General features: G+C 44.3%; 2 protein-coding genes across 6 annotated transcripts in view; one reads left to right on the forward strand and one right to left on the reverse strand.

The window, feature by feature from the left end:
• The window catches only part of PPP2R5A (protein phosphatase 2 regulatory subunit B'alpha), a 44,525-nt gene extending 42,804 nt beyond the window's left edge, over positions 1-1,721 (forward strand). The window contains exon 13 of the mRNA XM_037405794.1: positions 489-1,721. Coding sequence (XP_037261691.1) covers positions 489-621 — 133 coding nt within the window. The 3' untranslated portion in view covers positions 622-1,721. The remainder of the gene's footprint in view (positions 1-488) is intronic.
• The window catches only part of PACC1 (proton activated chloride channel 1), a 45,365-nt gene that overhangs the window by 19,160 nt on the left and 11,318 nt on the right, over positions 1-14,887 (reverse strand). For 2 of the 5 annotated variants that reach the window (XM_037405795.1, XM_037405798.1), the window contains exons 6-9: positions 10,044-10,188; positions 6,778-6,879; positions 4,968-5,010; positions 4,169-4,264 (exon numbers count right to left, since the gene is read on the reverse strand). In XM_037405795.1, coding sequence (XP_037261692.1) covers positions 4,169-4,264; positions 4,968-5,010; positions 6,778-6,879; positions 10,044-10,188 — 386 coding nt within the window. Of the gene's footprint in view, positions 1-4,168; positions 4,265-4,299; positions 5,011-6,777; positions 6,880-10,043; positions 10,189-14,887 lie in introns of those variants that run through there. The other 3 variants (XM_037405796.1, XM_037405800.1, XM_037405799.1) reach the window with 2 other exon arrangements.

Genomic DNA, 14,887 nt, shown 5'->3' on the forward strand with positions numbered 1-14,887 from the left:
TGCTTCAGGGCGTGTTGTGTGAAGAGAGCTGAGCTGGAGAACACTTCACAGCTCAGCTAAAACCTCTCTCATTCTAACCTACTGAGCAGTACAGGTGGGATAAGGGAGGCAGGCGTAGGTTCTCCCAGGCCAGCTGAGACCACGTGCCAAGTCTCCTCTCAGTCGTTGTGCTTTTCTCCCCCAAAGATGCTTAGTTGCCTTGATGTGTCTGCATGTGATAAAGAGCCTCCTTAGACTTGCAGTCATCTGTGCAAAGCCACGCTGCAGCCATTGTCTGAGTTTGCTGGAGCAAAGTTACAGTTTTACCACTAACCATTCCCAATTTGTATGCTCGTTTTTTAACAGAGGAAACTACCTGCCTCTGTAACTAGCTTTGGAGAAAAACTTAAAAGAGGAATTACTCGATGTAAATCATGGTTGTTAAGTAACTGAGTCTCCACATTGTGCTTAAAACACATCTGAAATTGATACTTCACTCTTTTCTACAGAGAGAAAAAGAAAGAATTGGAACGTGAAGAGTTGTGGAGAAAGCTAGAGGAGTTAAAGCTTAAGAAGGCTATGGCAGAAAAGCAGAACAGCACTCACAATGTGCTAAATGCACACAATACAAGTGCCAAATAAAAGAAATGACCACCTGTACTCGGCAGACATACTTTTTTGTACCCTTTTGAAATATATAATGATTTGCAAAAGAAACCTCATCAGTATAACAGAAACAGCCAATTTTTTTCTCCGGCAAATGTAAAGGTTTGAATTTAAATACAGCAGTTAAGTGATGTCATTACCACAGCATATTGTAAATTTGTCTAATTATTGATACTGTCACTTCCAATGTTTCATAGAACTGAATTATCCTTAATGAGTGAAATAATTACGGGAGTGGTGAGAATTATGACTTGAATTTTTGATTGTGTTGCACATAGGTGGTATAGTTTGCTATGTACACTTTTTTCCTTGTTTTATATGTGCTTTTCACATCGATGCATACTTTGGTTAAGATGATAGAAAAGGCTTCTAGTTGTGCTGTATTTTCTCAAATAAAACCAAGGTACGTTACCCGTAACTTGAGATACTCAGTATGTGCCCCTTACAGCACTGAAAGGAACTGGGATACGGTGCTGTCCTTGAATTCCTGATTGGATTCAGATTTAGATTTGTTAATGCTTACATTAGAATGAGGCAAAGGAGGGAGAGAAAGTCAGCTTGAACAGGTTGGGGTGGTCCATGTGTCTGACCCACCGTGTGGCGAGTGCCTCTACCCCATTCTCGCTGCCTCTTGGCCCTGGGCTAGGTAGAGATTTCCTCCTGCTACAGCTGAGGATGGAGCTTCCTCTGGAGAGCCCATCAATGATGCTCCTCAGCAGCCCAAGGACTCCCTGCAGAGTAGTGCAGGTCTCCGAGAGACTATCCTGGATGTTTTTGCATTAGTTTTAGCATCTCATGGACTGAAAAATGAGACCAAAATAGCGCTGTTGTTTTTTTAAGTAAGGAGGAAAGGATGTCAGTAAATAGTTCCTTGTTTTCTTTAAAGACAATGCAGCCTGCTTCTTAAAGGTGGAAAGCTGACAATAGAAGTCTTGTCTGTTTGCTTGATCAAGTATTTTTCACATCTTTTATCAGAGTACCATTCCAGTCTCTTTAATTGCAGTTGTGTGGAGAACTTTTGTAATGAAAGATCTTTGGGGAATTGAGCAGCATTCAATAAAGTCTTTATGTTTGTATTTAGTGCTGTATATCACATCTTTGTGTTTATAAAGACCAGGAGGATTAGAATGGCTTCTACGAACAACCTGCTAACTGCACAAATCCCCGAGTAACCTGTGGCTTTTTGCTGAGTGGCCGATGTGGCTGAGGCACAGGCTGCTGGGGTTCTGTTTTGGTGAGTAGGGTGGATGGCTTTGTCCCGCTCTGCGGTGGTGGTGGTGGTGAGGACAGCTGAGGCAGGTGTCCTGGGCTGTTCCTACCCACTGCTTGGCTGGTTTACTGACGTTACTCAGTTTTCAGGGGAAAAAGCTACTGCACTTTGCGAGTTGACTTTGCTACACTTCTATCGTTAACTTCATTTTTGTCTCTTAAGTAGTTGTGTTCCACGGAAAACAGGAATAATGCTGCCTAAAGAGGTTTATACTTCCCATAGTCATGTGTGATCAAAACTAGTTAGTTGCTATTTTCTGCATGTCAGTGTTTATATAAAAAGACTATATAATCAGCTGTAGACTCTGTCGTGGTGGGTGGCTACCCAAAATTTGGGGGGGGGAACAAATCCTTTACTTTTCATGGTGCTGCTTTGAAATCCTGAAGCCAGATGTTAAACACCCTGGGGCCTGCAAGGGTGCACTTTACCAGCTCAGGGCAGGAGATAACTGTCCTGTGGACAGAGTTTACCTCAGTTTAGTACTTCAGTGCCTTTTTTTCCATAGAATAAAACCCTGAAGTTGAGATGTGAAGTATCTTCAGCTGTCCTGCAGTCTAAAAGAAGTTCATACAAACACGGGGAATCTTAACTTATCTTGCAGTAGTACAAACAACAGCTACTGGCATTTTTTAATTGTTATATATTGTTCAAAATTTTACAAATACGGACATCAAAAGTAAATAACAAAAATAGAGTAGCTTGTAAGAGGCCGTTTCAAAGTGTGTAACGCTTGCTAATAGAATAACTCCTATAAGTAGGTATATAAAAGAAAGGTTTCTTGGCTGGAATCAGCTGGCCTGTTCCAGTAACATTTCCTTATAAAACAGAAAATCTTGATAGCTGAGATGTAGTGACTGAACTTTACTACTATGGGAATTTATTTTTTAAAAGTACAGAAAAATACTGCAGAAAGGGGCTCATCCTTTATTTAACCATATGTCCTAGTCACCGCGTGGCTGGGGCTTCTCTGACCTCATTAGCAAACAAAGAACAGAAAAGGCAGTGGGATGCATCAATACCTGATCAAATTGTTTCTAAACATTTTTGTAAAATCCAAGAAATAGCTGCTGTAATAGTATTTGTTACAGGAACACTTGGTGTTTCTTTGACAGTGAGGAGCCGGGCAAGCTCAGCTGTCTGTCTGACCCGTAGCACAGGCCCTCAGCAGCGTGTTTGGGAAAGCAAAGGAACACAAGCTGGTCAGGGAGGTCGGTGCAGTGCTTTCCTACAGCATAGGCTCTGATGTAGCAACACCAACAGGGGTTTTCTTGACACAGATGGTCTAAGCATAGGAGGTTTTATTCCCCCTCCTGGAGCTCTGTCCCCTTCCCCCCCCTACCAGCACCTAGGGATGAAGTAGCTGTCACAGTGTTTGCTTCAACAGTGCAGGTGCTGCTACTCCCCTCTGGTTTAATCCCATTGCCTTTGTGCTGCGCTACCCTACCGCACCTGAGGCTGGTACAGTCCTGGCCCTGCTCACCTTGTTCAAGTCATCACTGCAAGATACTGAACACGAAGTGCTGACTGAACACCGCCTGTTCCTGCAGCTGAACATTTTTTTCCCAGAAGAGCGTGATCAGGCTAGCTGGGGCTGCACTGCTCAGATGAGGAACCGTCTGAAGCAGCAGCACGGCCTGGGGAAGAGGCAGGAGCAGTAACCACAAGTGACTGGTAAGCTGTGACCTCCTGCCCTCCCCCCTGGCTGGACACGGGAGCAGCTGTATGCTGCCTGCATGCCTGCGGCCAGGGCTGCTTTTTTGGTTTTCTTACTACAGCAAGTTGTTCCTCCCTTGTTTAAGGCTGTTTGGTCCATGCAGTGCCTTGACTTGCTCAGGAAATCAGCTGAAAGTAGTAGATTTTGTTCTGAAGTGCTTCCTTGGAAGGCAAAAAACCAACGAAGGGGTACTTTTGATATGCTTACTATTACATTAATACTCTGTTAGTACAGGATGGAAGAAGCAAAATGTGACTTGGTACGCTCCTTTCCCTGCAGCAACGCCTTCAGAGCAAGCACACGGTGGTGTGCCGCTGCCCTGTAGGCTCCACAAGTCAGAGTCGGGCATCTAGGCTAATAAGGGGCTTATAAGGAAGACGATGACTGTGCCACCCCAGCAGAGTTAGTGCGCACTCTCTGTAGAACAGAGAATCCCATTTAAATGCCAGGCTGATGAAAGACTGTTTGTCACTTCCTTAGCAAAGACTGGGGGAAAGAGACATGAGCAACAGCCCAAGACAGAGTTTAAAATCTATTACCAGCTCGGATGCCCAGGTATGGATTTTTGGTTTTCACTGTATCCTCTTGCAGAAATACTCCTGCCTGGACTACCTCCTGTAAAGCTCCACCTGAATCTGAGAGTAGGCAGCGTCAAAGAACATACACAATATCTTATTTGAAGAGTTTTTTTAATATTAAAGTCACTATACTTTAAATCAACAATGACATATACTAGAATTCCAGTGTATTTTGTTTTAACACATACTTCGGAGAGGGGAGGCCGGACTGTTTTGTTGAGTGCTTTACTGTCTGCTAAACACAGTCAAGGAAGTAACTGTTCAGAGTAGCAGATGCAGGTCAGGGCTCATGCAGAAGTTAAATGGTTTCCTGTTCCGAGATGCAGTCAAACACTGTCTGTTTTTTTAGACCTTGACTACTACGAAGTTCACTTTCTGAACACGAGTGAATTCTCTCCCTTCCCCCTGCTCCCCCCATATAGAGGTAAGCTTGTTAAATGTGGAATAGAAAAGCATGAGTTTGTTAGACCTGTCCTAGAGTTAGCTCCTTTCTGAAGTTCAAAAGCCAGTTCACTAAGCTGTTCTCCAGCCATCATTTTTCTGGAAGAAAACATACCTGTTTTGCATCTTTTAATTGCTGATTGAAGTTTAATCCAGTTATTTTCTATCCCTTCTGCTATGAATAAATGGCAGTCTTAGTCTCAGTTTATGTGGTTCATTACTTGACGACTCCTCTTCAGATGTCTCTTGCGGATTTTGATCATCCACTTAACACTTAACTTAGCAAAGTCTGCGGCCTTAAAGAGAGCCAAAAAGATACCACAAAGAAGAGCAATCATGTTCCAGGGATTTGCTGTGATAATCTGAAAGAGATTAAAAATATTATTTCCCTTATCTGACTCATCATGTATGATACCTATTCGATAACAAACAATTCAATTTTTCAAACTGTTTTGCAGCATTTTCCTTGACGCTGCCAGGGCTGCCTGCAGTGCCTTCTCCACACATCTGCCTTGCACCATGGTTTTCTGATTTGCTGCTAAATTCCTTTTAAACTAATTCAGGGCACTGAATTATCGAAGACTTCAGAGAGACAGTTAAATGGCTAATTTTAGAGATTATAGATTAAATTTACTGTATTGCTTAAAGATGAACAAAAATAAGCAGTCACATTAAAGACTATCTCCCAGAAGACAAAGCTAGAAGAGACAACTACTGGAAAGCTTTAACGCGACAGCACGGTAATGCTAAAGCAGCTTTTGACAGCAGCAACTGTTTCTGCAGACTTACAGCAAGTACTTTGTATTTCTATTTTTAACTACATTTGGTTCCACAGTAGTTAAAGTTTATTTATGCTTTGCAATTCCCCTCGCACCTCTAGGCACAGGGATGACTTCTAGGATCTCGGATGAAGCAAGCAGAGCTAGGCTTAGGCAGCAGCGAAGTCACACACAGCTTTGGGACCTGCCACCGAGTCTGCAGCTCGGACTGTCAGCACGAGCGCGGTGTCACTGGGTCACCAGCCAAGCTGGAAGGTCGTAAACCAGCACTCTGTGTTCGTTAATCCTCCTGAAAGCTGCCACTGGCTGCCCCTGCTCGTGAACTACAGCCTCTTCGCCAAGAGGGAACGAGCACCCCAGACCACTGGCTCGGGGGCGGGTTTTGGCTGGAAGGTGGCGGAGGCGTGAACCCCATCCAGCAGAGAGGAGCCAGGAACAGGAGCAGGCTCGCAAGGCCGAGGAGGCGCTGGCACTGAGGAGGGTGCCCGGCCCCAGCACGGACATGAGAGCCGGAGTGCCAAGAACCAGCTACCACCTCCTGCCCTACGCAGTTTGCCTTCGCGCTCTGGTTTTGGGCAAGAAAACAAGAACTCTGCGGATTTTACCGGCAATGGACTTTGGCTGTCAGGTAGGGCCATTCTAAATGCAAAATTTTAAACACATTGTCTCTGCACACTTTGCCATTCCACGTTTTCCTGGGGAGGGCAAGTGTATCTGACCTGCCCTTGGAACACTGGGGAAACAAGATCTAGCTCGTGCTTAAAGCACGTACCTGCAGCGCACACCTCTTAATCACCGCGGGGGACTGATCATGGTCTTGTCTGGCACATCATCACCTCTGGCTGCAGCACATCGAGCTAAATTTTGGAATGCTTTTTGTGCATTTGAATGCAGTACCAAATTCTGTGCTAGTAATGGATAAAAAATACACTAGGCTATTTTTATTGTTCTGATTTAAGCCTAGGTTTCTTGCTTGTGAAATAATAAAAAAGAAAAATCATTAAATCCAGTGTAGCCAAGCAACTTATTTAAGCAAAAAGTTCAGACTTGACCTGAAGCTACACTTTGCTAGACCACAGGGGTCACGTGGTTTTTTTTTAGCTACATGTACCTCTAGCTGCAAACAGAATGCTGGGTGCCACCAAGCCAAGGGAAGGCGTCAGATGGTCTTGACCTCTGCAGAATATGCGTTACGGGATACAAGGGGGAGCATAGGCTGAAGTTTCAGACGTAACCTCACTCTTCCTCTGAATTTCTGCTTGGAGTGAGGTAGCACAGGCATCTGCACACACAAACCATGAGCAGGTACAGTCAGACAACGATTCAAAAAGGAACTAGCATGTTACTCACGTCTTGAACAGTCTGTATAAAAGGATCTTTCCATTCGAATACCACAAAAAACAGCTGGTCACTTGGGTTAGTTCTCCGGTCGATATAGTTGACCACACTGGTCTGGGGACATGAGGGAAAAAAACCCACAAATGTGCAAGTTACACCACGGAAGAAAGTAATGAGTCTTCTGTGCAACAGAAGAGGCTTGTAAGAAGGTGAAAATAGCTGCCTGTTGAGGGACTTCCAATTCAGTATTCCTCTACCTGAAGCAGTAGGCTCCCAAAATATGGAAAGGGAGGTTTCCTCCATCTCTTTCGTTTGGTTTGGGGTTTTTTTTCCCTATTTCTCACTTGGTAAAACACTGCGATACCATTTTTACAGTGGTAGCCAGGGTCTTTATTTTATTATATAGTTTCCCCTTTCAAGGAGGGAAAATTAATTTACAAAAATTATTTACTTGGAGTGATACAGCATTTGAAAAGTTCTCATGAATGAATGCTAAATTACTTTTTATTTACCAGAGAGCTACGCAATGGTGGCAGGAAGACTCTTTTTTGGACAATCAGTTGTAGAATAAACTAGAAGATGCCAGCAAGTACAGAATGAAAACGGGAGAGAAGCCTAGCTCTTAACAATTAAAACCATACTTCCCAGGTGCTGCCCATTAACTAGGTTACCATTTGAACTAGCACTGACAGTTACCTCTATCCCAGCCAAAACCAGGACAGCGGCAGAGAGCTTTAGCACAGTTCCACCAGGGTACAGCTGAGGATACCAGACTGACGTCACAGCCACATGAAACCATAGTCTTAGGAACTACAGTCACGAAAGCGTTAGGCCTCCAAAAAACATTTAAGTTTTCTTGCAGCACAGACACCCCCACCCAGAGGGGAGCTACAGGGGTTTGTACACAGGCAATAACACCGATTGCACTGCCCCCCACCCCGCTTGCTAGGGGACAACACGAGCTGCTCAAGAGCCAGACAGTTCCCTAACAGCAAGGCACCGTGGCGCGTTACAGCTGAGCAGGTGACGGAAGGACCTCTCCCTTCTCCAGTCCTCAAAGCAGTATTTACATCTTGGTGTGTGCCCAAGAGAGTACTGCTGCTCTTCCTACATTAGTTTAATACTGGACTGGAAGTAATGAATCCAGCAGTACTGTAACTTCATTTCAGGGTTGTGACAGGAACGTGAGACAGATGGAAGAAACTGCCCTTTCTGGATTTTGAGTTGTTCCAGGTAAAGGAAGGCTGAACTGGAAGTCCCTCAACAATCAGCTTTCACCTTCTTACAAGCTTTTTCACTGTATGAGGGAGATGACCTGCCACAAAAACCTCCCATCTACCCTCCCTTAGTTTATTTACACATACTTCAAGATTTGTTAGTCTTCTCCACACGCCCTGCCCTGACCAGATGTTAGGCTGTGAACACAGAGAAGCAGGAGCTAGAACACGATGTATGTCCATTCAGAGTATATGGGAGCTTCAACCACCTCCTGTTTTCTGGTCAAACACCTTTGCTGCAGACTGACTTACCCTACGCTTCTACAGCTCATTTACTTAGTGCAGCGTACCATCACCCCGGCCAGTCACTCACGAAAACTGCACACCAGGAAACAAACAGCACATAAAACTAAACTAAGGCACTGGGAACGGAAGAAAAGACAAAGCCATGACTACAGGGCTAGTTAGCAAATGAACCGACTGTGCTATCTGACCTAATATTTATATCCATCTTGCTGGTCTGCCATCTCCCAGGTTTAGATTTGAAAAGCTAATGGACTTCCTTATGCAATCTAGCAAATGCTGTACTGTCAAACAAAGCAACTGCAACTTACGTCTGAGTTATTTCAACTTCTACTGTATTATTAATAGGGATCTGAAACATTAAAAGCAAACCAACTAACCCCAAAACCAAACAAAAACCCCAAAACCCCCAACACAGTGTTCGCCTACCCAGATAATCAGTCCATAACTGTTGGATTAAACAGATCTTTAGTCACAAAAAGTTCAGATTTTTGTGGTTCTGAGTCAGCCTTTTGTTTCCACTTTGACACACATTAGACTCGGGCACACAAAGGACTTTCAAAAATCCTACACTTGGTAAGTACCAACTCGCAAGTGATACAGAGCCGTAGGTGATGAAGGACAGACAAACAACTGCTGTTAGTGCTAACGTGGCAGCAGCTGCCTGATGCATTCTTTCCTCTCCCTAGTTTGGGACTTGTGTGACTGGCGTTTGCCTCCTGTCCTCAAAGTGGAGCAGAAGGGGACTCACCTCACAGTCACAGCTTTGCTTTTCCCTTAAGGCTTTGCCACTTTAATGCCCTGTGAGAATTAAAGATAGGAGAACTGAAGTTTCTGCTTCATTTTGATCTCCACAAAGTGCTCTTTCCAAGTGTACCATGGACTAAGAAAGTGTAGTCCCTGACAGATATGCTCTCTGGACAAGAACTGCTCTTAAAATTCTCATTTCTCACTACCGCTGAGACACTTCCTCTCCAGCCAACACTGGGAGAAAGATAAATTCAAAACACAACTATTTTCCTGTCCATTACTGTAAACAGAACAGGAGTGAAAGTCAAACTCACTTCATCTCTAGCAAAGTTTGCATCTTCCACCTGCCTGTTTTCTAGTTTTAAATGATGCAAGAAGTTACTCCATTTTTCTACGGATACTCAACAGCTAAAAAGCCCAAACCCAAACAAAAAGCAGACATCAGAATGCTATAGAGGATACAAGGCTCACATTTATTTCTTCATCCTAATATCAGCCCTTGTGGTAATCTAAGTAACAGCCAGTATTAGAAAGCAGTATTATTTAGACAATTCCTTTGCCAGCTGTTCCCCACCTTGAACTAAATGCAGCTGTGTTATTATTTCTGTGTTGGTCTCTCCGGACCCTTACCTCAGACTACAGGTGTCACTTACAACACATTCAAGGCCTGGATTTTCTGACCTTCCCATTAGAGATGTTTTCCTGACGTGTGTCTCCGTACCATACCAACAACCAAGCACATCAAGACGGTTGCACTTCTACTGAACTGCTTCATGTTAAGAAAGAATGCAAGTAACTGTACAGCCAAAACTGCTCACTGGCACGTGGTGTGATGGATGCAATGAAACAAAAAAAAAAAAGCTCCTGATGTTTCACCTAACTTCCCCCCCCTTCTTCCAACTCACATTGCTATCTGCCCCAAGAACTGGTTCTGTTAAACCATGGCAGTAACTAGTTCTTAATAAAACTAAAAGGTCCCGTAACACTTTTTTTTTTTTTTTTTTTTACCTCTTGTTTGAATTCAACAGTTTCACTACCATCTTCTTCTTTTGTTTTCACCAAGGACATCTTGACCCAAGTTCGAAAGCCTCCAGAAAACTTCCAGCTAGAGTATGAACTTTCACAGTCCTTCATGAATTCTGCTTTTTCTGGACTAAAGGAAAGAGACCATTACTTTACCAGCCAAACTCAGAGCGGCATCTGAACCCTGTAGGCAGGAGAATGTCAGACCTGCAGGCACTTAAAAATGTATTCACAATTCCTTTTATGTTTCAACTACTAAAATTCAGCATATCTAGCACATTGTGAGTAGTGACATTTTAACTCTTGTGCTCTTAACCGAAGATGACTTACCTGGTGCCCTGCCACCCTAGAGTTCTGCCTGGCTGTCATCTCTGGGCAGAAAGGAGCCGAGCCAGGACCCCAGGAAACAGCTCGCCATAACGCTAGACAGCAAGAGATGGAAGGAACAGCCTAGAAGCAGGGCAGGCTGCTTCACCTCATTATGGGATACAAATAAACTGGTTGCAATATAGACATACTTAAAATGCTTTGAAATTCACATTCAGTGCATTCCTGTTATTTTGGAAACGCTATACCTTTGGTGTAAGACTCCCACCTGCAATAACATGGCTGTTTTCCCAATACATGATCAGATATTTGTGGCCCCGGAACAGCAGAATTGCTTTGGTCTTCAATGCTGTGACCGTAAGCCACTTTAAGGCTTCCAACACCCCTTCATGCTGCAAGTGGTAGAGGTACCTCCAAGGCATATCTGGTCTCCATCCTTGAACAGCTGCACAAGACACAGTGAATCACCCCCTTGGGAGCCACTCAGCACTGTGATTTTAGCCACTTTCACATCATCTCTGTGAAATAAACCTGGCCCTGCAGCTGCTTTTTCAACAAGGTTTCATTTGAAATGAAGGGGTAAATGACTGTGATAAATCACGAATCATTAAAGCACAGCCTGCTAATTTCTACTGAAGATAGATTTCAGGTTGCAGAGATACATCAGGGTGTGCTGGTCCTTGAGACACAAGGGAAAGGGTTTTGACTCGGATTAAATCCATCTTCCTAGGTGAAGGAAAGAGTACACTCTGCTTGTATGACAGAGGGCGCGCATGTCTGTTGAGAGATTAAGGTATTTTGGTCTTTCAGGAGAAAGATGTAAAGAAGAAAAACAGAGCTGAAGAAGCCAGCTCTTGTCCCAAAGAACAGACCAATCAGGAAGATTTGTCCTGTACCAGCACTGACTGGATTTGCACTTTTCCTGTCTTTCTCCTTAGTCTTCAGAATCACAGCTCCTTTTCTTCCTGCAAACCAAGATGCTTTGTCTACAAGGCAGAAAAAGCATGCGCTGCTAAAAAGAATATCATACTGATGGCTACTCTGTACTGTGCTGCCTGCTCAGGCTCAGGTAGTACGCACACGTTCGTAGGAAGGCAAATCCTAGCAAAGCCCTTGCTCTTTACGTCAGGGCTTCAGGTGATGAGCTCAAACACTGAACTACTGTGCATACAAACAGAAAGGAGAAGCACTTCTTGAAAAGAAAAACTAACGCGCTTAGCTACCCATCACAACAGAAGCTATTCCAAGAGTGTTTTAACCGGTTAGGAATATCTTTATCTATTGATATCAAGAGGTGCTTGTTTAGTGATCCCAAAAGGACAGCGGTGCACCTAATCCCACAAGGAAGACATGGGCAAAGCACAGTAACAAAGCCCACTGCCAACTACTCCTCACAGTACAAACCAGTGACACAGGGAGACCTAATGTGACGATGACGGCTTCCCCCTACGGTATGTGGGTACAGCAGCAGCTGATAGAACAGCACAGAAGGGCACGGTGCTTTGCCACTCAAGAGAACATACATAATTAGCACTCTGCCAGCCGGTCCTATGCCTAATGCCTAACTAAATACAGCATCCTAGAAAAGCTTTCCAAACCAACATGGAAAATTGAGGCAGGAAGTTATGACACAGAGCTGAACACTACAGCCACAACTTAGACGGTACGCAGACAGCAGTAGTATACTTGGCCTTCAACAGTAATTGTAGGCTTGAGAAAGAAACATTAATAATATCTTAGGAGAAACTGCGGAGAAGTGATCTGAGAAAGCATCTCCTTGCATGTGCCCATAATCCAGAGCCACTGCCATAGAGTCGAGGGTAAAAAAAAAAGGGGGGCGGGGGAGGAAGGGTTGCATGGTGAGCAGAGCAGAGAGGCACAAGCTTTGCACAAAGGCAAATAATGCAGCTTAAAAATCACACGCAACTAAGTGAATGCAAGACAGGCAAGGGATTTTAAATTGAACAATAATTCTCCAGGCAAGTTTGTTTTTAATTCCCCTTACACCCCCCCAAGACAGACAATCTGCAGAGGCTGCACTTTTTTTTTTTTTCTTGTTCGGTAAGTTCTTCTATCTGTTACGCTGTCCTTTAGATGTATGGTAAGATTCCTGGAATACTCTGCACCAGGCTCTCCCAGGATATTAATGGTACCTCAAGACCACGTAAAAATTCCTACCTCACAGCAGAGAAAGAGAAGCACAAGAAGCCACTGTAAGCGACAAAGCCCTGGTCTCCTCTCTGCCAGCACTCTGATAACCATTGCCAGTTCAGGCTGCTGGCAGGGAGTTAGTACTAACTGGCCCAGCACAGACTGGTCAGCGTCAGACCACGAGAGACCGTATTTGTCCCAGCTGTGGGCGTTGCTAACCTAACTGCGGATCGAGCTGTAGCGCTGCAGTGGAGCCTTTTACCACCACAAGAGCCAGAGGCAGCTTAGGCTCCAGCAGAACCCAACGCAACAGCATGAGCCAAACCCAGAGATGGGTCAAACCCAATTCAAGTTCACTGCCTTTGCTTTTCCCTAGATGGGAAAACTCAGACAGCCAGGGGATCCAATAAAGGGTCAGACGGTGTGCTACCAAAAGTCTCAACCCCTCTGTGTTATGATTTATTCCTCTGCACGCAGCAATCCAGACCAGAGATGTGAACACAGAGCTCTGTTTAGACCCTTAAGTAATATCTGATCTGATCAGACTGGTAGTCATCATTTCACATGACCAGAAGTTATTTTACATGCTGCGCTAACAATAGTTTCGTCAGTAATATGTTCAGAGGATTTTTTTTAAAGCCATGTATTACACTAATGACAGCTCAGGAAAGGAACTTGTATTTTTAGCTACACTTTTTTGGTAATTTGCAAGGGTTTCATTATTTCTTTCCCTCCGATTAATATGGTAGAGACAGTAGCTGCCGCTGTCTCAAAAAAACAGAAAAAAAAAAAGCCAGTGGCAGTATCCTTCCAACTCAGGAACCAACAACAGCACACAGTTCAGCAGTGTTCCACGAAGGCCAGAACAAAACTAGCAAGCAGTGCCAGTTTCACGTAGTCTGTTGATGCAATTTTAAAACAAAAGCTGCAGAGAATAAAACCCTTGACACAAACAACTGGACCTTACTTGAGTCCTCAGCACTTGCTGTGCCTCAAAAAAAACCCATAAAGATACAAGTCTCTTGGATGCCATTTTTATTACTGCGTATGGCCGACGCCTGCAGCAGCCTTCACTGACACAATTACTGCTATTTAAAGCAAAAGTGAGCTGCCTGTAGTACCATCCACACAGAAACTGTGGTGTAGATCCAGCAGGACTCTTATCACCGATTTCAGGGGGTCGGGTTTGGATTGTGATTGAAGGCGACGAATACCCTCCACATACATTTTACAGCAGCCTGCCTGCGCAACCCAACCCAACCTGTTTGCAGCCACAGCAAAAAGATGTCAAGGTCATTACGATCTCTGCTGGGTTCTAGCATGTATCTCAGCATCTGATAACGCTTCACATGAACTGCTGGATTCAGTGTTAATACATACGCTCTTATAACCAGTGTGAGACACTCTGTCAGGAAAAGCAGTTAACAATGGCTAGTAATTGGAAGATTTTTAGAGGCCATACAGAAACACAACAGTTCCTACAGATATCTTGGTTCAGACTTCCCATTTAACTATATTTAGCATCCACTGATGAACCAGAAATAATTTCTGTTTTCTCTTCTGCTGGAAGTTGGACAGAGCAAGCACAGTCCACACAAGCACACGGTTTCACACACAATTCATAGTCAGGAAAAACCAGACACTTTCAACCTGCCCTTAGCCTGTCCAGTTCGTGCCCCAGGACACCAGGACAGCAATACACAATGCTAAGCAAGACAAGCAGGCAACTTGTGTCGAGCTTGGGGAGCGCTATAAAAGACACTACTGGCCTCTTGCACACAACTGGTTCTCTTACTGTATTACACCTGGACATGCAGATCATTTACTGAGTTTAAAGGCCTACATGCCTTTGCCAATTTTCCTGTTACCAGGGTTAGTTTTAACTTGCATTCCTACTGCCTGCCGCAAATGGGCACAAAGGATGCATCCCCAAACAGACACCACCTTTTCCTACCTTTTCACTTTACTCCAGACATAACCCAGGCTCAGCCTTCACCCTCCCAGCTTTAGTTCTGGTGCCTGCCAAAACTGAGACAAGGCAGCTTCTCTAGGAACAACGTGACACTTCCCCATCTCTTTGGAGATTGATTATGCCATATAACCAGTCTGACCTGGCAAACCTGGAGGCAGGAGGTTGTGATCCATGTTTCTTCCAGGCAACTTACAGGTGAGTCTTACTGATTCGCCTGCGCTGGCACGAACACAAGTCTTGAAGCTAGGACCTTTGCAATGCTGCTTACTGCCGTTTCGCGTATCTAACCTGCCTTTGCACAACGTGTGGCACAAGCGTCTGGGACAGCAGCACGCAGACTTGTGGCTCGCTTGCAGAAATACCGCCCACTTAAGTAGGA

This window comes from Falco rusticolus, chromosome 12 (assembly GCF_015220075.1).
Source record: "Falco rusticolus isolate bFalRus1 chromosome 12, bFalRus1.pri, whole genome shotgun sequence".
NCBI classification, from domain to species: Eukaryota; Metazoa; Chordata; class Aves; order Falconiformes; family Falconidae; genus Falco; species Falco rusticolus.